This window comes from Drosophila biarmipes, chromosome 3L, assembly GCF_025231255.1.
Source record: "Drosophila biarmipes strain raj3 chromosome 3L, RU_DBia_V1.1, whole genome shotgun sequence".
Lineage (NCBI taxonomy): Eukaryota > Metazoa > Arthropoda > Insecta > Diptera > Drosophilidae > Drosophila > Drosophila biarmipes.
The window spans coordinates 1,176,213-1,204,210 of record NC_066613.1 but is presented as its reverse complement, the minus strand read 5'-3'; the positions used below and the strand labels follow the sequence as shown (position 1 = coordinate 1,204,210).

General features: G+C 37.8%; 1 protein-coding gene across 15 annotated transcripts in view; it reads left to right on the top strand.

Moving 5' to 3' along the window:
- Positions 1–27,998, top strand: part of LOC108022354 (dnaJ homolog subfamily C member 16) — a 274,183-nt gene that overhangs the window by 177,853 nt on the left and 68,332 nt on the right. For 10 of the 15 annotated variants that reach the window (XR_007763726.1, XM_050886281.1, XM_050886280.1 and 7 more), the window contains 2 exons: positions 2,518–2,760; positions 2,816–3,041. The exons of 2 other annotated variants lie outside the window; for them this stretch is intronic. Coding sequence is in view for 12 of the 13 variants with exons in the window: in XM_050886281.1 (XP_050742238.1) it covers positions 2,518–2,760; positions 2,816–3,041 (469 nt within the window). In the remaining variant the exon portion in view is untranslated. Of the gene's footprint in view, positions 1–90; positions 248–300; positions 325–2,517; positions 2,761–2,815; positions 3,042–27,998 lie in introns of those variants that run through there. 3 more of the 15 variants (XM_050886290.1, XM_050886288.1, XM_050886285.1) reach the window with 3 other exon arrangements.

Below are 27,998 nucleotides of genomic sequence, written 5' to 3'. Positions count from 1 at the left end.
TCATCCATTCCTACAATTAGTCGACTGTTCTTTTTTTTACGTATTGTGCCAAAGAATAACAACACTTATATTTTGTTTCGCATTCGGCAGGACTTGGAGACTGTGGAACAAAAATTTGCCCACATCCAGTTTTTAACAAAGGCTCAGCCCATTTATCAGTAAAACTTTTGAAAATCGCACAAAACCCTTGATGCGAGTAGGTGGTTGACTAACGCACTCGGCTCTAAAACCCAGTACCAAATTTTCGATTGATGCCTAAAGGAAAACGTATTGTTAAATTATCCATATCTGTCTCGGCAGATTTGTTAAGCGGCGTGGCGCGCTCGAGCAACTTGATTGCGCAGCCCGATTTCGGGGAGACACAACGTTCGCTTCTTTACCCCGGTATCTCATCCGAATGACGACTTTCACTGTTTTCTATGTTCGTTGCAATCCACGACTATCGAAAACTGCTAGCAGGGGCGTAGCCCAGCTGATTATCGCTAATACATTAAGATTAACAGGTAGGAATGCAATGATAATACATTACACCAAAATACTAAAACCCTAGATTTAATTATTAGTTATATTTATTTATATCTCAGCGCTACAAGTGCACACTTATAATTATCGCGCTAATCACACTGGATTGACATTTTTAAAATATTATTTTTTTTAATTATTAAAACAATTTTCTTCCTTATTTTAGTTAATATTAATTTTTAAGAGAACTTTAACTAAACTTAGTTGCGCTGCTAATTGTTTTGTATTAGTTTGGTATATTTTTCCATAACCGAATGCCATTTATGAAAAAATGCCTTCTCGAACACAGTGTTTATTTGTACTCGATTGCATGTGTAATTTTTAGTTCTTTGAGATGTAAGTTTATTGAAAAGATATTTCGCCTCTATTTTATGAAAGAATAATATAGTTCTAAGATTCACCCAGGACGTCAAATTAAGATTAGGTATTTTATATGTCCAGTATTTAAGTTCTTAAATTAAAAACATAACGGACAATTCAATTAAAAGCTATAGTTAATGTGCACATATTCCGCGCGTCACAATTTCCAAAAATATCAATGCTGTTAAAGAGAGTGGACATGCGGATTACTTTGGCGGTTAATAATCTAATTTCCTGAGATTGGAACGATTTAGAGAATGATATTTTTCTCAACAGTATATACGTACGTACGTCCTGTCGCTTTGTCTATATGGTTGCACCATGATAAAGAATTGTTACATTTTATCCAATTAACTGCATTCACTTCGGAGCTTATCGGCGTGTCGTTTATATATAATTTTTGCAGTGTAAGCGTTGAAACTTGCTTTTTACTAATTATTAAGAAACTCGATTTTGCGGCACTCCCCTGAATAAGTTCCGCGTCCTAGAGACAAATGCCAGATACATATTTGTTAAATACGATCTATTAAGCTTCGACGGAGTAGTGAAGAAGTTAAACATAGTATTGAACTTGGTACAGATAGTATTATGATTCACAGAATAAAAAGCCTTACTGTGGTTAAGGAGCGTTAAAAACATAACGCAGTTCCTGTCCAGTTTTCCTCCTGTATCCTCAAAAACATTAAGAATTTCAGTAATACAATTCCTTTTCTTAAGAAATGAAGATTGTTTTTCGTTAAAGACTTTGGATAGAAAACGTTCAGATAAAGCGATATTGTAAGGCGCCACCTACCCGCTATGTCAATATAGGGTATGTGGCTAGAACAATTTAGGCCTTTTGCGCGTTTTGTGGGAGTCAAAGTCGGCGTGTCAACTTTTTATGATGTCAATCGATAGGTTTTTATAGGACAAATACATTTCAATTACAATTTTAACAAACTTGCGCGGCGCAGGAGGCCCAGGAATCTACATGCCAAGTTTTAATCCTCTAGCTCTTATAGTTTCCAAAATCCTAGCGTTCATACGGACTGACGGAAGGACGGATATGTTTAGTTCGCCTCGGCTTGTGATCCTTATTAAGAATATAAAGACTTTATGGGGTCGGAAACGTTTCCTTCTGCCTGTCACATACCTTCTGACGCGTTTGGTAAAGCCTTTTACTTCACGACTTTGGGTATAAAAATCAAAAAGCGTTTAATTCCGAGCGCATTTTTTTCTAACGGCATCAAACATCGAAAAATCCTTGTAACCGCATATTCTACGTAAGTGTTATTTATGATTTATTACCAAAAATTTGATTTTTTCGAACTCATCTCCGGACAACCTTCTTAAGCACAAAGGAGTGGTTCCGTGAGCTGACTTTTTTGATAAGAAACCTAGCCATATGGAAACAACATGAAACAACCCTCTGCAAGGATGCCAAAATATAACCTCGGTAATTTTGAAAAATAAGCGTCCACTCTTCGTAGAACTAACTGTGCTTTAATATTTTAATAACTTAATTTTGCTCGATATACATATCGACTAAAATCATTCAAACTAATATTTAACCTTTTTTTATTGTCACTGCACTACTATAACTATCCTAATACTATCGGTTTACCAATACTTAAAAAAGGTACTCTGTTTTTTCAGGAAACTCAACCAGATTTTATTAAAGCAATCTCAAAAGGATCCTATAAGAAAAGCTTATTACAAATTGTTATTATTTGGCGAAGGGATGATAAACATATAATGTATGAATGGGTCAGTGTTGCTAAACAAAATGATAATATTTTAACAGAGAGTCTCATCAATTCAACTAAAAGCGAAATTTCGTATACGGTAAAAAAGCTTTTAAAGTCTTCAGAAACTTTTAGCTATGAAGCTTTTGTGCAGGTACTTATTTGAAAAATAAATACTAGATATTTATAAACTAGTTATTTTATTTCAGAATCTTGTTAATGAGCATTCTCAAGGAATTTTAGCGAAATGGATTTCCCGACTGTTATATTTAGTCGACTATCTATCTGATAATATTGAGGACGAGCACCTTCTAGCAGCTGTATCCGTTTTAGGAACAATTGCGTTTATGTTTGTTGTTGGCTATATACTAATGTACTTTGTAAGGGCTGAAGAGCAAAATCTTAAGTCGCAAGGTCATCTTATTAATAATCAAGGTATGTACTGAGAAATGCATGAACTAAAAATCAAATCTTTCCCAATAAAAAGCCTACAAACGCAAATAACGTTCACACCGGTTGCTATGATATTTTGGGACCTGTTACATAACTACATACTGTATGAGAAAAGTGAGATAAATTTGCTTGTTCAATGAAAAATCTTTTTTATTATTATTTTTGTTATATCTTTTTAGTTTTGGGGAATTCAAAATTTTTAAAATTTTGACGTGTGAGAAAGATATTATTTGAGTATTGGAAACCAATTCACAGTTTTTACAGATAGATAGAGAAAGTGATATTTAGACACTGCGAAAACTTATTTATTATTTAATGATCTTATCAAAACCGAAAACAACAAATGGGTTAAATCGAACCAAAGAATCAGAACATAATTATGAAATCTGATCCCTCTGGATCTTATAGTTTTCGATATCACAGCGTTCACATGGAAATCTTGATACGTTTTACAGAACACAATATTCCCTTTTACTCTCACCTTCAGCATAAAAAAGTTGTAATATTAACAACGGTGACGAATATTTTTTTTAAATTGACTAATAAATACATTATCTTAAATTTGAGCATTACTTACTTTTGTAGTTAAAAAGGTTTTGGGCTCTATATGTCGCGTTTTCGGAACTTTTGAATAAACCTGAAGAGTTATTTGCTCTAAGCTGAGTTCTAGGTTTTAAGGCCATTTGACCCTCTCTGTTGTGTTTCCCCACCAGGGGTAATCGACTCAGAGATTTTCTGCACCTTAAAGATTTTTCTAGTGCTTGGCACATGTACGATTGCTTTCCCCTACCAGTGTTTTTACACAAAAGTTGATATTTTTGCTTTGCCTGAAATTTTTTCTATTACTATTTTTTTTTAGTTCTAATTTTTTAAAGTTTGTAAAAAAAACCTAGTTTTCAAAAAGTACCCTCTGTTTGCAAGACTATATCTCCATCTGTAGTTATCCTATTAATTTCATCTCTTTTGCATAAAGTCTTCTGAAACCTCTACTTTTAAAATGAATTTTTAATTTCTTAAAAGCAAAACAATTTTTTTAATTAATAAATAAATATAATTGTTTTTTATTTCGAAATGTGCTTGCAAGTGGTTTTTTTATAGGTTGGAGCAATTTTTTGTTTTCAAGATATCGAATATAATGTAATAAGCACTCTGATATTTTCAGCAACCATCTCGCTCGCTCTTATTATAATATGTTCTATAGAACCTTATGGCGTTTGTATTTCTGAGTTACTTAAACAACTGTTTATAATTTCTAAATAAAAACGGTAAAGAGTATTTATTTTACCAATTCTAAATGTTTAATTTAAGTTTATTTTATTTGTTTTTATATGAATTTTCTTAATAAATTTTTTAGATATTTTATAAAATTACTATAAATTTCTAAAAAATTTATTATGAAATTATTTTAGCGCAAGTCGATTTTTACGGTAATGAATAGTGGTTAGCTAAATTAATTTTTTGGGTTTTTGGTATAAAGCAGTGTAAGGATAAAGTGCCCTTAACAGTCACCGTTTTTAGGAATCTTTTTTTCAACTTTTTTTCTTCAATAGCATATTCCGCGTAGGTTAAAAATTTGACTGTTATATTTGGAAGTGACTTGGATGCCCATTCGATTAACTCCCAAAACTACATTACAACTAACGATATGCCTTGTTGATAAATTTTTGGACCAATTCAAAACGGGATTGGAAAAATTACTTTTACATGAATTTTTAGTAAAAAAGCAAAAAGAGTTTTACAAACTTTAAAAAATTCTATTGATTTATATAATTAAAACAAAAAGTTGGTAAGGTGTGTCCGTGGCCAAAACAGCGAATATACTCGTAAAAATTCAAAATGTTTTGAAAAGTGCGTCATAAATACAAAAAGTTCCCACAAAACAACACTACTCTTTATAAATAATAAAATAAAATATGATTTCTATAGAAAAATGTGCCTACAGTGCGAAAACGCATTAATTTGTATGATAAAATCCTCAAAACGGGAGTAATACCGATAGTCTAATCTTCTTGGTCAAAATACAGATCTAGGTTGAGTGCCTAGATGCACCAAATCAAAAGAAAGTAACACGGTAGTGGCGACCACAATAGCGTGCAAGGATTTGGAAAGGATTTGGGAATTAGAATAAGAAAGTAAGGTAGATTTAAAATCCGAAATTTGTGAAGAAAATTGTATGTAAGATGCGTTTTGAGAAGCAGGTGTTAAATCCGTTAAATATCATTTAAAAAGAGAAATTGGGGATAATGTTTTGACTTACGAAAAAATTTCAATTCTGTCATGTCAGATAGAAGCGGTGCTAAATTCAAGACCGTTACATACTACTGGGGACAATATTGGAGAGTGCCTCGTTACGTTACCTTAAGCAAGAAAGCAATATTATAAAGCGCTATTTTTTTAGTAAATTAATTCTTTTGTTTATAGAATTAACTTCATCCACTTTTGTTTTTTCAAAGTATATACGATATATATATCGTATATTATTATATCGATCGCCATTCAGAGATATTATTTTACACCCACTTTTGTTGCTAATTATAAAAAAGACTTTCCGTTTTTTTGATCTCTTCAGAGCAGAAGCGGCTTGATCCCTCGGTCCAGGTTTGTTTTATTGAATCTGCATATGGGTAACGATCGCTCGGGTATGTCGGCAGAGACGCCGGCAGAGCTGCGGTCGGCGCTTATTTATAGATGTGTAAGGATGAAGGAGGGTCGCCTTGAAAGAGAGAGGTACGCGGTTTACATAGTGAAAGCGCAGCCGTGCATGGCAACTATGCTGACTTTGCAATGTCCAGTCCCAGGACACACAAGAGTGGTAGGGTCTAGGTTCGACTGGGGTCGTAGATTTCTATGTAAGTATTGTGGCCAAGTGCTACAATGTATTTGTTCTTATATTAATACAGTGTGTATTTGATATGTGAACATGCTACATCTCCCTCCTTTTAAAAAAATAACGTAATTCTATGCAGTAATTTTCTTATTATATATTTTATTTACAATCTGTTTTTATAATAGAAAAAAATTGCAACTGTAATGTATTTGTCTCATCAAAACCTACCAATTAATCTAATTGACCCAAGATGTGCCACGCCCACTCTAAAGTCCACCAACCGCCCAAAACAGTGGTGGTCACAATTGTCTTCCTAGACAGTTTTGTTTGCTAAAACGCTTTTGTCTCATTAATACAATTTAAAATATTTGTTTGCTGCTTATATATCTCCATTTTTATTTTGCTCGCTTAAGGGGTTATATACCTTTTTGAGCGATAAAATTGAGGGAACTTTGGATTTTTTTCAGGTGTGTAGCAATTATTTTATGACACTGAAGTTATTGTTTATTGATAGTACATGTTTTTATCGAAACAACAAGCGTTTGTTCTTGAAAAAATATAAATAATTAACGAAGTTATGGCAATTCTCTCGGAACCCTTTTTTTATAGTGGCTTGCGGTGACCACGATAGAAGTCCAGCAGGTCAACTGAAATCAAAAAACCAAAAAATTTTTATAAGTGTAGTATTATTTCCAGTTCGTGAACGATTATTTTCAAGAATATTTGGTTTTCTCTGCATACAGTAAAGATTTTTCCAAAAAGTTGATTTTTTGAGTTCTAAAAATTTTATCAAAAAATTCTGATCTTCAAAATCAAAATTGGCGCATAAAAACTGAATCGTTCACGATTCTTGTGCAATCGCGGTCACAGCAAAGGCACTTTTGGAAAAACACGACTTTGAGATAATCGCATTAAAAAAACGGTAAAACGAGCAGCAGAGTTACATTTACGATTCTTTGATGCTGATGCTTCGGAAGCTCGTGAAGAACTGATCTTCGAGGGTTTGTATGGTTGAAAACACAGTCACTTTTCAAGAAAACATCATACCTTAAGTTTTCCGCTTCTTAAAAAGAAAAGGGTTTTAGACGAAGGGTTTAGATGACGGCGCAGTCATTGCTTGCCAGGCGCTGCTTGACGCTGTCCGCAGCCGTGACGAACCACGCCTCAAAACGCTGCTTTCCTATCGAACTATTATTCGGATCTGAAAATTTGGGAAAATGTTCTGTATGATATACTTTAGGATTCAGCAAAAAAAATTTTTTTCGTTTTTTTGAAAAAAAAAGGTATATAACCCCTTAAGTAAAGGGTATCTGATAGTCGAGGCACTCGACTATAGCGTTCTTTCTTGTTATTATTTAAAATTACTTTGTTTTCTTTTTCTCTTATACTTTCAACCTTATAGGGTCCGATATATTTAAAGTCTAGCTTATGCCCTGTTACATTATACCCATTACTTGTAGAGTAAGAGGGTATACTAGATTCGTCAGAAAGTATGTAACAGGTAAAAGAAAGCATTTCCGACCCCATAAAGTATACAAACTCTTCATCAGGATCACTATCCGAGTCAATCTAGCCCGGTCCGTCTGTCCATCCGTCCGCATGAACGCTAAGATCTCGGAAACTATAAAAGCTATAATATTCATACTTGGCATTCAGATTCCTGAGCTTCCTGCGTAGTGCAAGTTTGTTTTAACTGGGTGAAACGCCCACTCTAAAGCATCTGTCTGCATCAATACCTATCGATTGACCGGAAAAAAATTTGCCACGGCCACTCTAACGCCTAACAACCGCCGAAAACTGTGGTGGCCACAATTGTCATGTTGATTCCTTATTAAAATTGTATTATTATTATTTTTTTTGTAATAATTGTGCATAATTTTTATTACGTTTATGTGTCCTAACACTGGGTGTATGTCTATCTCCGAGAATACCGTAAACAATTTCTTACTTTAGACAGTACTATTGCTTTTTGCGTGCCGCTGCAATGAATAAGCGGGAAAGATTCTAGGTGGTACCTCGACTCGTCCTCAAAATCTGAAAAGAGTTTCTGTTCTGTTTCTCATTATAGCTAATACCCTTTTTCCAAAATTTGGTTGATTGGCGATAGTAATTCTAATGCAGTCTGTGGTATTTATTTTAAGTTTTTAATAACTTGTATTTCTTTTGAAAAGAGAGACATTTTAATTCTCTTTTTTTTTAATATGTCACTATCTACACATACAAATTTTTTTTTTTATTTTTATTTTGAAACAAATTTATTCTCGTTACTCGCAGAGTAAAAGGGTATATTAGATTCGTCAAAAAGTATGTATGTACGATCAGGATCACAAGCCGAGTCGATCTAGCTATCTAGCCCGTCTGTCCGTCCGTCTTACCGTATGAACGCTGAAATCTCGGAAACTATAAGAGGTAGAACAGTCAAACCTGGCATGCAGATTCCTGGGCTTCAGCGGGGTGCCGCTCTAACGCCCACAATCCGCGAAAATCTTTAGAGCCTACGGTTCTTATGATAGAATCAAAATGTTAACTGAAATGTGTTTTTCTCATCAATGCGCTTTAATTATTTTAAATAAAAATGGTCATTCATATTATATCATAAAGAAGAGATGTAATACAAATAAATGCATACATATAAATATAAAAAAATAATATGAATGAACTTTTACATGAATCGCAGGTAGAAACTGTCTGATCTTTTCCTTCTGTATAAATTATAAATTTTTGCATCGCAGATGCATAAAGTTATAATAGAAAAAATTAAAAATGTACGCTCTTGGAATCGCTGTCGGTTGGCATTTCCGAAGTCCTCCTTGGTGCGCCGGACGGGACCGGTGCTGGTTGCACAAGCTTTTCCGTATACCGGCTTGCTGCGCCGGACGGGCTAATTTGATCTCCCACGGAGGTGTAAGGGGCGGAATGCCAATCACACAAGTCTTCTTCTTTTCTATACCCGTTATTCGTAGATTGGTCTCTTCAATACCTATTGTTTGAGTCTTAAAACATTTTGACAAGCTTACTTTACACCCACAAATCGCCCAAAACTGCGCCGACCATAGTTTTCATGCTAGAAATTTATTGTTCTAAATGTATTAGTCTTATCAGTACCTATCAATTAGCCACTCTAGCGCCCACAATTGGCAAAGAAGCTTAAAATTGTCTGCCACCCACATTATCATGTATTAAAATAGCGGGTAGGTGGCGCTTTACAATATTGATTTGCTGCTCATTTAAGCTGAGATACCCCTTAATCTGATAGTCGAGGCACTCGGCTTTATCGTTTTTCTGCTGTTGAATTGCTATTCACATACCTCTATTTGTTCATTTTTTGACACTGTTCTAAAGATATTTGTCACGGTCGCCATTTAGTAAATGTACTCCATCCACTTTTGTTTGGAGAATAAACATAATCCACTTTTGTTTTTAAAGTATATATTTAATTATACCCATTGCCACTCAGAGAAATTATTTTAAAGCCACTTTTGTTGTTATTAATAAAAATATATATATTATATATTATTATATAATATATTTGTTTGCTTAATACTTATAGTATTATAAGACATCTTGCAAACGGTCCAGCGAAAGTAATGGCTTGCAATCGTTGCCTTGTGGCAAACTTTCTTATGGCATATATAACTATCATTATTGTTTTTATTAATCCGATTCCTAAAGAAAATATGAGGAAATTGCAAATATTTTAATTTAATATGATTTTCTTTTCAAGAGTAATTTCTTTTACTTAGGCGTTTAGGATTTGACTTTTGGAGAAGAACATTTTTTAAATAGTTTTGAATTTCTAAAGTCAGATTTCATGCTGTTAGTGCTCAGTAAGCTAAAAAGTTACGCAGTTACGAGGAAATTTGCCCAACACATATAGCAAGGAAACTTATTACTTGCACCAAATTCTGAACTTCAAGAACACTGAAAATTTAAAATAATATTTAACGGCCAATGCTTCCAAGTACTGAACTTGAGTATATATGCTTAAAAATCTGTTTAAAATCGATTTACCGACTGATTGTCGTCACATATGGCTCATATGCTTCGTTAATGTTGTCTACGATGTTTTCACTTTAAAAGATTGGTACCAAACAATTAGTTTCCTTTCAATCATCTTTAACATCTTTTCACTTTTGATTATTACGACAAGAATGGAAAGATAATACAAGGTCTTCAAGTGACATACCGCGAGACAGAGGCATCTGAAGCATTTTTAAGTTTTGGCTGTTAAGGTCGGTTATAATTGGTTGTGTTGATTTTATATTTGTTATTTCTGAATTCATCTGATAAGTTTAGGTCGCTAGAAAGCTTGGAGAAATGTTGCGAGAGGGAGTTGGCTATTTTGAGAGTATCTGTTGATGTTATGTTGTTTTTGGGATTAAGCATGGTGTGAATTTGATTGCTTGGGCTAAGACCGCAGAAGTATCTTATGTTGCTCCATATTTTAGATGAAGGAGTTTCTGGTTATATTATATATTTAATTTCTTGTACTTGGCGTTTAAGCCTCTGTAGTTTATGACATTTGTAAGGTTGATGTTGCGATTAAGTGCTTTTCAAGCTAATTGTTTTTTTTTTCAACTGCGCTAGTTTTTTGTTCCACCAGTTAACCTTTTAGGGCTTTGTATTTACTGAGGTTTGTGGGTTGTGCGGCTTCTTTGTTGACGTTTAGTGAAGTGGGGAATATTTCGTTATTTTTGTGTGTGAGAGTCTCGTATTGCTCCCAGTTGGCTTTTTTAATATAAAAAATGGGTTTGAAAATTGGTTTGCCGTGTTTGGAGGGAATAGAGAGATAAGTATCGGAAAATGGTCGCTGCGTGGAGATCATTAAGTATTTCCCACTTTGCGTATGGGGCAAGTGTTGTTGAGCAAAGTGAAAGGTCGATATGCGTGTATGTGTTGTGTGTTGAGAAATGTGTGGGGGATTTGTCATTTAGTAAGATTAGCTGTGTGTTGTCAATAAATCGTTGTATTGTTTTTCCACAAGAATTCGTTTTCGGGGAATCCCAGTCAGGGTGCCATCAGTTAAAGTCTCCTAGAATTAATGAGTTATTTACAAAGTGTCTTCAAGCAATTGGTTTGTGATGGTTCTGTTTGGGGCAATGTAAGTTGTCTTTATGTGCATGTTCTTCTTTGATTTTATGTGTATTGCTACAGCTTTAAGGTCGTTTGGAATGTTTACTATGGAATATTGAATTGACTTAAGAACTAATAGCGCTACGCCGCCAAATCTATTGGTGGCTATGTTTGTTAGTAGTGTGTAATTTATTGGAGTTGTTATATTGTTAGTGCATTGTATGTGTGTTTCTTGAAGTGTAATGATATGTGGAGAGTATTTTTTAATCAGGATAAGGAGATTATTATAGTTATTTGTATTTCCTTCAATATTCCATTGAACTAAAATTAGTGACATTCTCGTAGTGTAAGAAGTTCTAAAATTGAACGTTAAAGTAGGAGAGATCTGCTGTCGCTGTTAGTGGTATGTTTGTTTTTGTTAGAGGATTAGACTTTCGATTTAGTTGGTTTGAAGTTAGTACCCAGAGGGTTTGACTTATCTTTAGGGAAAATTTTTAGCTTAAGGTCCTTTGTAAGTTGAGATCCGTAGGCGGTTGATATTCTGCTGGGGTTCACGTTGTCCGTTTCCATGGCTTCGTTGTCTTCCTGGTCGTGTTGGTTGTGGTTTTGGAGAATTTTTTCCGGTGCCGGTGTTGCTTTGATCGATGCAGATGAGGTTAATGGTGTGTTTGCTTGGTTGTGATCGCAGAATGTGGATGTTGTTCGTGCATTTGAAGATGTGATGTGAGCGTATTTGGAGATCGGGTTTATTGTGGTTGTGGTGTTTATAAGTGTGTTTGCATATGAGTTTCCTGTTATGTAACCGTGTCGCTCAAAGTAGATACCCAGAACAGTTCTATGATCGACTTTTTCTGTGGTTTTTATGGCAGTGAGTTCTTGTTGTTTAAGGAATGTGGGGCATTCGCGGTCCAAAAGTCTGTGTTGGGGGTCAATTTCAGGATTGTTTACACAACTTAGGCATTTTTTGTCGTTTTTGCAGAGTTCTCTTTTACTGATGTGTTTTTTATCTGAGCAGTTTAAACATTTTTCGGTGCTCTTGCAAATGGGTGCAGGGTGCCAGAAGCGGAGGCACTTTCTGCAACGAAGTGGGAGAGGGATGTAGTTGCGTACGCCAACGGTTTCATAGCCGACTCGTAGTATTTCAGGGAGTTGAGGGGTTTCAAATTTAATTATTATGAGTTCGGTTTCTGTAAGGTTGTTGTTGTTGTTGGTGTTGCTGTAGTTGGTGGTGTTCGTATAGTAGTTGGTGTTATTGTTGGTGTTTTGCGTCTTCATTATTTTTTTGACTTAAATTACCTTCTATGATTTTAGTTCTCGGAGGATTGTTTCTTCGTCTATGTATCTAAGGTCAGTACAGTAGATAAAGCCTTTTGAAAAATTAGGTGTCTTGTGTGTCTTAAGTGTCTGTTTTGATCAAAAGTCCGCCGTCTCTGTTTTTTTCACTGATTCAACTCTTCCTCCGCAGGCAAAGTCCACAGATCTCTCGATTATGAAAGTGGAAAAGGTTTTGAATGAGGATTCATTTTTACTTTTAATAACAATAAATTTGAGTTCTCCTAGTTGATACGATCTCATAGTGTATTTAGCTATGTGTGGTGGCTCGTGCATGGTTGCTTGTAAAGGGCTTGTGCCCGAGTGGTAAGAAATGGTGTCTTTTTTGTTTTGTGCTTAAAATTTGTTTTTTAGCTTTTGCTGATAAGCTCAATGGTTTTTTTTTGCGAACGCGGGATCGATGCTGTTCTAACACGACTTGTCTCTGGAGGTTAAAGTGGTACTGAATTAAAAATCATATATGTACCTCGTAATATCTACAAGTTCTAAGGTTTTTTTTTTTCTTTTAATAAAAAACTTGGAAAGCCTGTACTAAAAAAAAATGATTTAATGATAACTTTTATGTCAAAGTGTTTATATACTAGATTTATCTTTCCAAGATGTAAAACATAACTTTAGTTTAAGGTGTTTCGGAACTGCTACCCTTTAAATTTTAGCGATTTCTATCTAACGTGTTTATCGATTTTTAAGTCGGCTTAATGTAAGGAAAAATATCCCAGGACTCTATCACAAAAATTAAGAATCCCAGCGAACATACTTTTCGATCTTCATTTTTAAATGAACTAGATTTAAATTGAATAACTTTGCAATGAAGTAACGTATTCTCTTTGCTAGCAATCTAAGTAAATTAAGATATAGGAACATTTTGTTTCACCGGTTACCCTAAATTTAATCTTCTAAATTTAACATTTAATACATTCATATTGAAGAAACTCAAAATATTTTTCGATTATAGCAAATTATAGCTATTTCGGTTAAATATAGTAGTCTTCTTACGAACTCTCGTGCTTCGGCTCGTCACTACGTAGATGCCGTCTCCAGGTATATATTCTTAATCAGGAAAAATAGTCGAGTCAATCGTATAAACGTTATCTCAAAAAATAGAGACGGTTGGCCTGCAATTCAAAGCAGAAAAGTGCCAGCCAAACTGTGGAACCCACAGTTTTGATTCATTTGTATGTTTGAAATGTAATATTTGTACAGCGCTTTCTGACATAAGAATCATACGACCCACTATCGATTAGTGCTCCGAGGTAATAACCACTTTTATTTGATTATACTTTAATAAAGGTTGTCGCTGGAAACGTAAATATATTGGGAATTAAGCATAGGGTGAAGTGATTTCTTTCAAACTGGACAAACATTTTCAGCATTACACTTCTTGAAATAAATAAAATTAATAAATTCCAGTCCTTTTGCTGGAATGATTCTTTTAACTTTATAGCAATCAACAACAACTTGGATAAGCATTAAACAAACAAGACGTAATTGATGCAATAGGAATTGCCTTGTTATGAGGAAAGAGATCAAACGTCCATTAAATACATTTCTTTAGTATTCTTTGCAAATTATGATTGTAAGGCACTTTTATTACATTTTCCGATGACGGCATTCACCCAAATCAAGTCAACATCTTTATTTCTATATCTTTTGACTTTATCAGATGAATAGATTCAGTCTTTGAGTCAATTAAAAATTGAACTTGTTATGATAAAACATTTTTGAAAATGGGCATATCGATCATTCGATTGATCAAAAAAATTTGTCCTTATTTTCATAGTTGGTTAAAACCGAAATTTATATTATCAGAAGAGCATGTTAGCATGTGAGTGATCAGAAATAATGATAACTTTTGATTGTTATTATTAAACTAAAAAATAATTATTATATCTGAGTTGTTTTTTTTTTTTTGCTAAATATAATGATTATTTTTTGAGTTTTAAAAAACTTAATAATTATTATCCCTGGTTCAGATCACTCCTTAGTTTATAGGGACTTCTTATACGTGCAAATGGGTCCAATAAAAATGTTTTATTCTGAAGAAGATTTAACTAAATCTCATAATTGATGTCAAAGAAAAACAACCCAAAAAAATTCAATCAGCTTGCTACCGAAAGGTGCGATAGTATTCTGTCCTGCTGAGCTCTTCGTGCTGAGCTCTTATTATAGAGTGCTTTATTAAATGTGCAACATTCAAAGTTGCCCAATTTTAATAAGTGTTAACAGAGCAAGTTGATCTTCTCGTAGTGTTAATTGACTGCAAGCTGTTTGTGGAAATTCGGGGACCCACCAAAACTTTGTTTTTTGATAGAGCTTTTAAATAATTGATATAGCCATTTGTGGTGCGACAGATCGTCGATTATGCCTTCATTACACTTGTCTGGCCTTGAATAGTTACGGTGTAGTCCGTTTCACTTGGAAAAATCTTGGCTTGAAAGACTGCTCGAAAAGTTGACTTAGCGTGATACGAACTGGACGACCATGAATAAACTCGGCTGGAGACTTTCCTTGAGAATTTGGAGTAAACCAGTAACAAGTAAGTTATTTCGTTACTGCTTCTCGGGTTGCTATACCTTCGTTGAGGCTATTTTTGTCTTCTAATTTGAACGGCTGAACAAAATTTCATAGTGTTCGTTGGTACAGGATATAACATGTACATTCCGGACCGTCATCGCTAGATATGGTTTTTGGGTATTATTCGATGGCGAAAATCAATGATAGTGCAGTGATAGTTTTGGGGGTTGTGGTGGACGAAATTTGAACCACGATAAAAACTGCGAGAAAGCGTCGTGCAGATTAGCCACATGCAGTCAAATACCAGGCCGGCGAAGTCGATATGAATTCGCTCCTTGCTATTGTTGCTGCAGGCCAACTTTGGTACTCTCTTGGAGAAGGAGGATGGTTGCTTTTGCAGATAAGGCATGACTGAACCAGGGTTCTAATGTCTTCGTAAATTGTAGGCCACCAAGCATGTTGTCTACCTAAATGCTTTATTCGAAGCATACCCCAAAGCGCTTTGTGTAACAGTTCAGAATACAGGCTTGAAGAGTTATTGGAACATCTACACAACTAGCATCTGTGAGTAGGCAGACCTAATTTTTGTTGAGCTTAAGGAAATACTTTCAATTGAAGTATTGTTTTGCTGAAGCTTTTCCTGCCAACTTTCAATCACATACCATGGGACATGATTGAGAACTTCATCCTTTATAGTGTGAGAAGCTCCTTTTTCTCTGTTGTATCCGTTCCCTCTTTTTCGATTTGGCTATATTTAACCTGATGTTTATCAAGCGTCTTGGGCGAAAAAACACTAGGTCTCTCCATACCATCTGGTTAGATGTGCGAAAGTACTAAAGCAATGCCAAAAGATGATGCAAGAACTAATGGTAGAAGAAAGTTATTTTTGGCTTGGCAGGTCGATGCGTTACAGACGGGATCGGCTGAAAGCCCAAGTTAAGCCATTTGCGATGCGAGTTTTTCATTGAAGGACGCTTTTTGTTTGTCTATTTCATCTTTTACGGTTAGAATGCCTAGGTCCCTGTGGATAGTGTATAGCCAAATGTCCGGATGGGCTTGAGAGGACGCCGAGATTGTTGACTTGGGGAATCTGCGTATTGTTATGTGTTCATTTATTTTGATCCGCCAATCAGATAGCCACCTCTCTACTATGAGGTTGTTTGCTAGCTGTGTTGTAGCTCAGTCTGGGCACCTCGAGCGACTTAAAATTGCGGGCTCGTCAGCGAACGTAGATGTTGGAATATCCGCTGTGTATAGAAGGAACAGAGTAGGCCCTAGCGCGCTTTCTTGCGCGACTCCAGCCTTGATAATGTAGTCGTCGGATTTTGTTGCGTTGCACCTTACTGCGAAGGTTTTGTTGTATGGATACGACTCAAGAAGCTTGTGAGTGTAATCAGGCAAGTGTGTTTTGATTTTGAGAGGCCATCTGGCCTTACTCATTTGACTTAAGATACATCGAGGAATATTGCGCTGCAATATTCCCGGTGCTCAAAGGCTGTGCGTGTTTCTGATGTTATTCTGTTAACTTGTTCGATTGTTTCATGGATTTGACGAAAGCCAAACTGATGAGCAGGGATTACATTGTGTGCTCATAGATATGGTATTATGCGCGTCATAAGGCATATTTCGAACAACTTAGACAGACACGATAATAAACTAATTGGCCTGTAGGATGACGGAATTGTGTGGTCTTTTCCGGGCATCGGTGTTATAATGATAACAGATTTTTTCCATTTTTTTTTGCAAAGCCGAAAGTTATGAACCCATTGATGAGCTTACAAATAACATCAATGGAAGAGTTTGGAAGTTCAATTAACATTTTTGCATTTAATAATGCAGAGGTTTCTAAATTCGTTGTCGTCGCTCTCATAGCTAAAAATTTTAAATTAATCCAGCTGAAAATATTGGTTGAAGTTTGAACGTTTGCAACAATTAATATATCTAGCCTTTTTCTTCACCGCAGAAGCGTGCAACTCACGTAGCAATAGTAATAGTTAAAAACACTTGAATAATTTCGGCTAATTAAAAAGCGTGTATGTACCAGCATTTATTACGGACGCCGTTGCTCCGAAATCCATTTGAAAATTTTCAAGTCAAGTCAATTGATTCACGGTGCATTGAAATCTGGTAATACCCTGAGCAATGTCAAGAGAATTGAAATATTTAGCTCTCCTAAGTCTAACCATTTGATCTGCTATCAACGGCAATGGAAACCCATCAGCAACTGTATTTTTATCTAATTCCCTATAATCAACACAAATTCTTGCTGAAAAGAACCGAAAAAAATGAATTGACTAATAATTCTGGGCTAGCAAATGGTAAACTAACTACTAGGTCTGATAACATTATAATCTTTAATTCCTTTTCGCTTGGACTAAATTTTTTTCGCCTTTGTAAAGTTTTAGTCGTTTTTAATTCTTTACACTCAAAATAAAAAACCCTAAAGTCAAGGAAATCGCCTCTTTCAGACAATCTCTCCATTAATGTTAGGGTGAAAACTAAATCTTAACTCAAACTTAAGTCAAAATTATATTGTCAGGTTTCTCAAAGTAACTTGGAAAACCACCAAATCCCTTTTGAAACTTAGAACTATAACGTTCACAATCAAACTCACCCTCAATTTGTAAAATTTACAAATTCTACGTGAATAACACAAATTTTACATTTTGTATCGACACATGAGCAGACTTTTCCATAATTAAAGAAGATTCTGATATATTCAAAGAAACACAAAAAGGAACCGTAGTAAGCATACAAGGCATAGGACATAGGAGCAGACATTTCCCTAATTAAAGAAAATGCCAATGTTTTTAAAGAAACACAAAAAGACACTATAGTAAAAATACAAGACATTGGTACCATGTCCGGTCCCATAGATAAGTACATAATACCTCATAATTATACCCGTTACTCGTAGAGTAAAAGGGTATACTAGATTCATCGGAAAGAATGTAACATGTAGAAGGCAGCGTTTCTGACCGCATAATGTATATATATTTTTGATCAGGATCACTAGCCGGGTTGATCTAGCCAGACGGACATCTCTGTCTGTCTGTCTGTCCGTATGAACGCTGAGATCTCGGAAACTATAAGAGCTAGAACAGCCAGACTTGGCATGCAGATTCCTGGGTTTCTTGCGCAGCGCAAGTTTTTTTCAGCGAGTGCGATGCCCACTCTAACGCCCATAATCTGTAGCGCCTACATTTATTATGATAGGATCAATATTTTAACTGAATTGAGTTTGTCCCCATAACACCTATCGACTGACCTTAAAAATATACTACGCCCACTCGAACGCCCACAAACCGCCCAACACTGTGCCGGCCACAATGACGTCAGAGTCAGGCAATGAAGAAGGCATTATATATGCATTATATGTATAAGTGTTGTTAGTCTGTTTTATGTTTTGATCTCTTATTTTTGGCTGCCGGCTCTTAGAGAGAACATATTGCGCGGCTAGCTTGTTATATTATTATTAAGTATGCTGTAGTAAGTAAAATAAGTAATATATATTTTAGTTTATTTCGTAATATTAATAATTATGCCTTCAGTATGGTACGGATAAACAACATTTGTGGGAGACATGGAGTTTTCAAACTTTTTTAAAGTTTGACAACTCAAGTCGTAGGTTCCCAAATTGTATTTTGGTTTGAATGACTCCGTTGCAAAGCAACTGTGTACCGATTTTAATATGAAAATCGGAAGCTAATTCGAGCGGCGAAAAACATATATGATGGCATAGTTTGTTTTTTGAGTAACGGTTATCTAATAGTCGAGACTATAGCGTTCTCTCTTGTTTTCACCTTGTAACATCAAATTTTTCAATACCCTGCGATGGAATAATAGGTCTAGACTTCATAAAAATATTAATTGTAATTGGGGAGATCCGATAACATTCAGTTGTGGTAATAATTCAATACGGTTACTAACAAGATCCGAAGTTATCTCAAAATTAGAATTAAACTCTACAGAAGATAGTGATAGTAATTTCGAAACAAGAAATTTCACCTGGTATTTACATTGCAAGCACAGTAGCAACTTCCAAAAGTACCTTTGTTCTTTTGCTGAATAAATTCAGTACGGCTTGAAACCTGTACCGACTAATTAATAAACGAAAATAAATTTAAATACGAACCACTTTCAAACTACGATGAAATTAAAAAAAATAACCTTTAGGAAGCAAAGTGATCATGGATCAACTAAAAAAGAATTTCCCCCACTATTTAGGCTCAATCAACTGATTTTAGCCGAATCAATAATGACAAATATTTTTACAAACAAAAATTAAGACGTAAGGACAAAAAACCGGTGTATATTAAAAACTACAGAGTTCCGCATAGCCATCATGAAGAAATAAAGAAACAAGTTGAATAATTAATAGAAGTATATTAAATACATTAGGAGTAGCCCTACTAAAGCCGGTGACCATCATAGAAACTTAAAAATATCAAGAAGCCAACTGTTTACATATATTGATGACCGGATACTAGAAGGTCATGCAGGTATAGTAAAGCTCTTAAATAAAAAGACATTACTATGACTCGTTTAGTAAAAGAATACGTACGTAAATGTAATAAAAGCCTAAAATCAAAGTAAAACTCCATTAACCCCAACAGATACACAAATTAATGCTTTTGATAGAGTGAAAGTGGACACAATCGGTCCGTTACCACGAACAGAAAATTGCAAGGAATACGTAGTCATTTTAAAATGTAATCTTACGAAATATGTAATAGCCATTGAAGCCAGTTGAAAATAAAAACGCAGCAGCTATTGCAAAAGCTATATTTGTATCTTTTCTTTTTTTTTTTTTATTTATCTTGTACGGTCAAATGAAGATGTTCACTACGGACTTGGGAACAGTAGATTATGTGTATCCATCCAATCAAATTTATATGACTTAACTGCAACGTAGATCACTGAGAAGCACAGGATTCGCATAATAACAATGGGCTTATTTCCGTACTATTTATTACAGTGGGTGGGTAGGTTGGTCTTATTGTCGCCACGCGCTGACTGCAGTGGCTGATGATGATGATCTTGATGATCGCGGACACCTCGCGGTGCTCCTTGTGTTGTCTTAAGGCCTCTTGTCACGCCTTGCACTCGCAGGAAAATTGGTTATACGGGCTTAGGAAAGCCACCATTCTCACACTAGGGCGAATAGGTGCCTCGCTCTCCAAGGACACACCTTTTCAGACAACGACCTCCTGTCCATTGCTTCGACGCGGACGGTCCCACTAGGGTTTCGCTCAGTTCGCGCTAACCATCAAGGTTAATGGCAGGAAACCGCCAAGCTAGTTTCACCCTGGCCTGATCCTTTTGCTTGTCGACCGTGATGTTCCTGCGATAGTCGATGAGTTCTACGTGATGGTCGTGACTTGCCTGCCGATGGTGTCTACCGATGCCGCCTCCGATATCCCCTGCTCTGCTCCTTCGGTCTTGCTGCGAGACTGGATTTGTCGTAATCTCTGACTCTTGAGGATTTGGACGACCGCCGTTCCGGGACTTGACTCTGTGCTTGTTAAAAAACGCGTCTTGAACACCTCAGCAGGTCGATTGCTTTCCTTTTTTAGCTGGTATTGTTGTTCTCTGAACTCGGGGTTTCGATCTGTTATTGTTCGGAGACTCCGATAATCTTGTCTGCCGGTAATGTGTAACGATGCCGCATTCGATAGGCTGGATTTGTCGTGGTCTCTGACTCATGAGGTCTTGGACGATAGCCGTTCCGGGACTTGCTGAACCGCTGTTCTTGTCAAGGACAACACCTCTTGATCGCTTCAACAGATCGATTGCTTGCCTTTTCTGGCTGGTAATGTTGTTCTCTGGCGCTCGGGGTTTCGAAAAGTTATTGTTCCGGGAGTTTGCCGGTAATCACTGGGATCTCTAGGACAACCCCTCTTGAAACCATCAGTCGATCGACTTTTCGTCCTTCGACCAAAAAAATTACTATGAATTCCAAATTTAACTACCTTACAATTCTGCACAACAATATGAAAGAAATATGGTCATATGTGTTAAACAATTCTCACAATGTCAAGACAAAGTAGAAGCATGTTTTATTTTTAATTCAAAAGATACTCAAGGAATTTTTTTAGTGTTATGTGTTGGCAAGCTGTTTCGGTCCGTTGTTGTACTGCGTGACAGCATTTAGGGCTAGCTGTTTTTGGAACTTATAATTAATTATACCAGTTATGCGTAGCGTAAAAGGGTATACTAGATTCGTCGGAAACTATACGAGTATAATAGGTATAGGGAAGCTTTTCCGACCCCATAAATTATATATATTCTTGATCAGTATCACTAGTCGAGTCGATTTAGCCATATCCGTCTGTCTGTCTGTCTGTTCGTATGAACGCTGAAATTTCGGAAACTTTAACTGAAATGTGGTTGTCTCATCAATGCCTAAAAAAGTGTGCCACGACCACTCTAAAGCCCACGAACGGTTTAAACGTCCGTATCCATTCCCCTTTTGTCTGTCTGTCAGAAAAAACGTCCCTGTTTGCCGAAGAAAGAAGTACTCTTCCATCATGACAACGCACCGGGTCACACCTCCGCCCTCGCCTAGGCCAGATTGGTCGAATTGGGCTACGAACTTTTATCCCATCCACCAAATTCTCCTGATTTGGCCCGTGTGACTTCTTTTTGTTTCCAAACTTGAAAAAGTCACTTGCTGGACAGAAATTTGTGTCGAATGAGGAGGTCGTCGCCGCCACAGTTCGCCTATTTCGCAGACTTCGAGAAAACGTATTTTTTAGACGTTGGAGCTTCGCTGGGTCAAGCGTTTTGCGGTAAAACGAGATTATGCTTAGAAATAAAACGCAACTTTTCCAAAATTTTCTTTTTTCTTTTGGAGGCTATATACTTATCGACCCCCTCGTATATGTATGTTTTACATATGGGAATTTTGAACGGCTAAGAAATGTATCATCAGCAAACGTATATGTTGTTAGTCGTTTTTTTTTTTTTTTTTTGTTAGTGGTGGTTTAAAGCATCGAAAGCCAACTCGGAGCTGTGCTAGCTTACCGAAGTCTGGGACTCTAACCCAGTAAAAACTCCACCCCCTCCCCGCTTCCCCGGCGGTACTGCCGTTCGGTATTACTTCGCTGGAGGGGTAATGCCTTAAGGGCTCTCTAGGATACTATCCTATTGGAATTTCGCAGCCTTTCTGCGATGCGCAATTTTTTAAGAACTATTGTGGCCATGTTTGATTCAAGCATAATTTCCACCAGGTTACAAACGGCTGGCGTCCTCCCAACCCTTATGCTCAGATCTTGACGTTCATTTTCAAATCTCGGACAGACAAAAAATACGTGCTCTGCGTCTTCATTATCCGACTCGCAGAGTGGGCAGTGCGGATAACGTTCATGCTTAAACCTATTCAGGTAGTATTTAAAGCATCCATGTCCTGTCAGCAGTTGCGTTAAATAAAAGTCCACATGTCCATGCTCCCTTCCCAGCCATCTCTGCAGTTCTGGGATAAGCTTATGGGTCCATCGTCCTTTGTTGCTATTTGCCCACCTCTCCTGCCACTTTGCAATGGTAAGTTGTCTGCACCTTTTTCGTAGGGATTCGACAGTTTCGACCCCTGTGCTAACCAGTAATCTACGTCCTGGTTGCCTCGGTCCACGAGTGTTCGCCATAATTCGCGAAATTTCGGCAGCGGTTCTTATCAGGACTGCTTCGGTCTTATGAGCTGCCAAGGCGAGACCCTTAGAGTCGAGCCATGCGCTTGCTCGTTTCCCAGCTTCATTGCAGATTCTTTCCGCGTCTGGGAGTTTCTTGGCCGTAACTACTATGGCTACGTCATCCGCGAAACCAATGAGTCGTGCCCCTTCGGGCATCGTTATTCTAAGGATCTCGTCGTACATGACATTCCACAACAAAGGGCCTAGGACTGATCCTTGGGGGACTCCCCCGGTGACCCTGTGAATCGATTGCCCTGATTCTGTTTCGTACAGGAGCAGGCGGCCTTCAAAGTAGCTCGCTATTACTCGCTATTACTACATTGGGACATTAAGTTTGCTTAGTGCATTTAGTGTGTGGTGCCAGCTAGCGGAGTTGAATGCGTTTTTAACATCCAATGTTGCCGCTATGCAATACTGCTTAGTGCCGTACAACCACCTTTTTCCCTCAATGGCTTGACTGCGATCTCACAAAGTTTACCAATGTCATCGATTGTAGATAGTTCCTTTCGAAAACCATACTGCATCTCAGAGAGGCCGTTGGTTCCGACAAGGGCGCCTTCTAGCCGGGAGTGGATTATTCTTTCAAGAATTCCGTATCCAGCATACAGAGTGGCCTATGAGCACCAACCGCTGAGTTTTCCAGCGACTAGGGAACACACCTTCTGTTAGGCATGCATTATACATGTCAACATACTGTTTTATGTTTGCTTTTATGGCTATTTTTAGTACTTTATTAGGTGAAGTGCCCTAAATTCGAGTCTTCCTCTTGCTCGTTGGTATGCACGTCTTGCTCTATGGCATTCTTTCCTGGCTTCCGCAATGGGTTTGTTCCACCTGTATGCCGGTGTTTTCCTTGATGGGAGTTTCCCCTTCCTCTGCATAGATGCATCACAGGCTACCTTGGTGTAATCTGCGATGCGGTTTTCCCTTTCGTCTGCTGATCCGTTTGTAGAGAGGTCCTCGAATAACATCTGCACCATCTCCACGTCTAGCGTTTCTACTTAACCTACCCTACCACGGTCTTTGGAACGCGTGGTGGGCCATTTGTGGACTTAATCGTGCAAATTATTGCCGCATGATCACTACCCATATAGGCGTCACTAACCTCCCAGCTGGGGCCCGAGCCAGTCCAGCGCTCACAAGTGTAAGGTCAATGATGGAACTTGTTCTGGCTCTAGAAAAAGTCGGTTTTGTTCCACAGTTCAGCAGTACTAGCTCAAGTGCGGCGAAGCTCTCCAGTAGCGCCCTTCCCCTCGCATTTGTTCCACAGCCCAGGCGTTGAAGTCCCCGGCAATTACGGCAGGGCGATTTTCCCGGGCGTCTTCTGCAATCTCTTCGAGCACATTTATTGCCTGGGGGAGGCTAAGGCTTGGCGGCAGGTAGCAGCTATTGAAAGCTATACCATTCACATGAGCCCTGGCGAAGCAATTCCCGCTTTTTTTCCTGGTAATCTGGCGCCTTGGGTTTCCGCAGCTCCATATTGCCAATTTTTTGCTACTATTTGCTAGCCATTCACCGGAGCTTTTATTTCTATATTGCTCGCTTATGAGTGCCATGTCTACGTTTTGCTCTATGACATTTTGCTCCAGCAATGATTGGGCAACCTCGCAGTGGTTTAGGTTGATCTGAAGAATCTTCATTAGCCCCTTAGCCCTTGCAAAGCCCTCCTGAAGTACGGACATTTTCCACTCATTGTTGGGTGGTCACAGTCCTTCCCCTTTTTGCGCTTGCAGAGCATACAGCCGGCCTTTGCTTTGCAGCCTCTGGCTTGGTGCTCCTTCGCGCCGCAGTTGTAGCAGCATTTAGAGCAGTCCTCCTGGGATCTGCAGTTCCCTGCTATATGGTTGAATTCCATACACTTAAAACACCTTTTGGGTGTTATCTTTGACCGGATTCTGCACCAGGTCCATCCTAACCTGAGTTTTCCCTTTTCCATGAGACGCCTCCCTATGTCGGGCATAACTCTTAGTGTGGCGGTTTGGGTGCGCCGCCCGTAGTCCTACCACCGCAGATTCTTGCAGTTCCATATCAAACTGTGACTTAACCGCACATATGACATTCGTTTTGTCCGTGGTCTCGTCGATGTCCTTCACCTCGATCAGCGTTGTCTCAGTCAGCGCTCTGACGTCAACATTGCTGCCCAGGACAGCTTTCTGCGGGCTTAGGGCCGGAGACCTCATTTAGGAGGATTAGGCGTTTCCCCTTCGCTGTTCGCCTGACAGCCTGTACGGTTTGTCCTAGCTTTACCTTTTTTAGAATATCCGCCTAGGACCCTCCATTGGAGGTTGCCATAACTATCGCGTCTTTACGTGGCGGTCGCACCTTGGGATTCCTTGCCTTCTGCTTCACCAGTATCCACTCCTCTAGCGTATTCACAGGTTTTTGGGTCTTGCTGGTGCTCTCTGTCTTAGCATGTTTCCCCCTATTTCCCCTTGACTGTCTTCGCTTGCCGGCGCCCTATGCATCGCCTTTTTTGCTGGCACAGCTAGCATTTTTCCAGTTTCTTGACCACTTGATCGCTTGCTATTGCCGCTCGCGAACACTTCTGCGCAGGTTCTTTTCAGCAATCATCTTAGCTCTTTCCTGTTTTTTGATTATGCCTTGCACAGCCGACAGGCTTTCTCTCTGGAGATAGTCAATTTCATCGACTATGTCCCGCATGGGGCTTGTGATAAAGTGCTTTCTTGGTTCCAATTCTCAATATTAACGCCAGAAAATTTTTATGATGTTAAGTAACCTTGAAAAAAGCGTTGAAGTTTCTTTAAGGCAGCTCCAGACTCCTGTGCTATGGATTGCACATTGAGCAGCGTTTTTAAGTGACTGTTCATGTACAATCACTTTTTTTCGAAATGCTCAGTTAAGTTTTCCCAGCGGAGCGAAAGCAATCATTGGTGAGTGGGGATCTCGAAGCTATGGAGTGAACTTCGCCACTTGTTTTTGAATTTAAGTAGAATAATTGTTCAACGGGTGTTAATTCTTTTTAAAAACACTGTACTATCCCTCACTTACTTTCCTTACATTAGTATCCTTATTTTACTATCCTAACCTTACTATCCTTACTTTTCAATCCCTAACTCTGCTTTATATATTTGCATATTGTTTACATGTAGGTTTTGTTAAAAAAAAAAGCTTGGCGAGAACGGTCGATGATAGCCGCGTACGTCGCTCACTTATTAGTTGTCCAGCCTTACTGAAAACTCTTTGAGCCTCACACAAAGATGCGGGAGCGCATAAGTATTTTTAACGTAAACGTATATGTATAAACATAAAAGAAAGTTAACTCCGCCAAGCCGATGTTTTCATACCCTTGCAGTTATAAAATATAATCAACATTAGTAATACCATGTTACATTTTTAAGGATTGTTGTCAGCTTCAGTGATATCAAAAAATTTATCAGACCATTTCTTTGTCAGCCATACGTTAGAGTCGTCTGATTTTTATAAAAATTTATTTCAAAATTCTTAAAAATATAAAGAAGGATTATCTTAATTTCATAATATAATATTAAAAAAAAACATTAAAAAAAATAATTTGTTTTATATTATTTTACCACCAATTTTCCTATCGTTCCTTTGACAGCTATATGATATAAATATTTTAATAAAATTGAAATATAAATTCAAAACAAATTAAAAAATGCTATTTCCATGCGTAGGAGGTTATATGTCAAACAAGAAAGGAAGTTAATTTCGGCAAGCTGAAGTTTGTATACCCTTGCAGTTATAAGAAATAATCAACTTTAGTACCACAAGGTTAACTTTTTTCTTTTTTTCAGGCCATTTTTTACATCTATAGTTAGAGTAGTCCGATCTTTGTTAAATACTTAAAATACGAAATATTTAAAAATATAAAAAATTATATTCCCAATATTATAAGACAATTTGTCAAAAAACCCCAAAGCTATAATTTTCATATATTATTTTATATTATAAGTTTCATTATTTCATATTATAAGTTTTATTATTCATATTATAAGTTTCATATTAACATAGCATCAAAGCTATTCATTTTATTTTCCCACCAATTTCAATATCGTTCCTATGACAATGTCATCGATTGTAGATAGTTCCTTTCGAAAACCATACTGCATCTCAGAGAGGCCGTTGGTTCCGACAAGGGCGCCTTCTAGCCGGGAGTGGATTATTCTTTCAAGAATTCCGTATCCAGCATACAGAGTGGCCTATGAGCACCAACCGCTGAGTTTTCCAGCGACTAGGGAACACACCTTCTGTTAGGCATGCATTATACATGTCAACATACTGTTTTATGTTTGCTTTTATGGCTATTTTTAGTACTTTATTAGGTGAAGTGCCCTAAATTCGAGTCTTCCTCTTGCTCGTTGGTATGCACGTCTTGCTCTATGGCATTCTTTCCTGGCTTCCGCAATGGGTTTGTTCCACCTGTATGCCGGTGTTTTCCTTGATGGGAGTTTCCCCTTCCTCTGCATAGATGCATCACAGGCTACCTTGGTGTAATCTGCGATGCGGTTTTCCCTTTCGTCTGCTGATCCGTTTGTAGAGAGGTCCTCGAATAACATCTGAACCATCTCCACGTCTAGCGTTTCTACTTAACCTACCCTACCACGGTCTTTGGAACGCGTGGTGGGCCATTTGTGGACTTAATCGTGCAAATTATTGCCGCATGATCACTACCCATATAGGCGTCACTAACCTCCCAGCTGGGGCCCGAGCCAGTCCAGCGCTCACAAGTGTAAGGTCAATGATGGAACTTGTTCTGGCTCTAGAAAAAGTCGGTTTTGTTCCACAGTTCAGCAGTACTAGCTCAAGTGCGGCGAAGCTCTCCAGTAGCGCCCTTCCCCTCGCATTTGTTCCACAGCCCAGGCGTTGAAGTCCCCGGCAATTACGGCAGGGCGATTTTCCCGGGCGTCTTCTGCAATCTCTTCGAGCACATTTATTGCCTGGGGGAGGCTAAGGCTTGGCGGCAGGTAGCAGCTATTGAAAGCTATACCATTCACATGAGCCCTGGCGAAGCAATTCCCGCTTTTTTTCCTGGTAATCTGGCGCCTTGGGTTTCCGCAGCTCCATATTGCCAATTTTTTGCTACTATTTGCTAGCCATTCACCGGAGCTTTTATTTCTATATTGCTCGCTTATGAGTGCCATGTCTACGTTTTGCTCTATGACATTTTGCTCCAGCAATGATTGGGCAACCTCGCAGTGGTTTAGGTTGATCTGAAGAATCTTCATTAGCCCCTTAGCCCTTGCAAAGCCCTCCTGAAGTACGGACATTTTCCACTCATTGTTGGGTGGTCACAGTCCTTCCCCTTTTTGCGCTTGCAGAGCATACAGCCGGCCTTTGCTTTGCAGCCTCTGGCTTGGTGCTCCTTCGCGCCGCAGTTGTAGCAGCATTTAGAGCAGTCCTCCTGGGATCTGCAGTTCCCTGCTATATGGTTGAATTCCATACACTTAAAACACCTTTTGGGTGTTATCTTTGACCGGATTCTGCACCAGGTCCATCCTAACCTGAGTTTTCCCTTTTCCATGA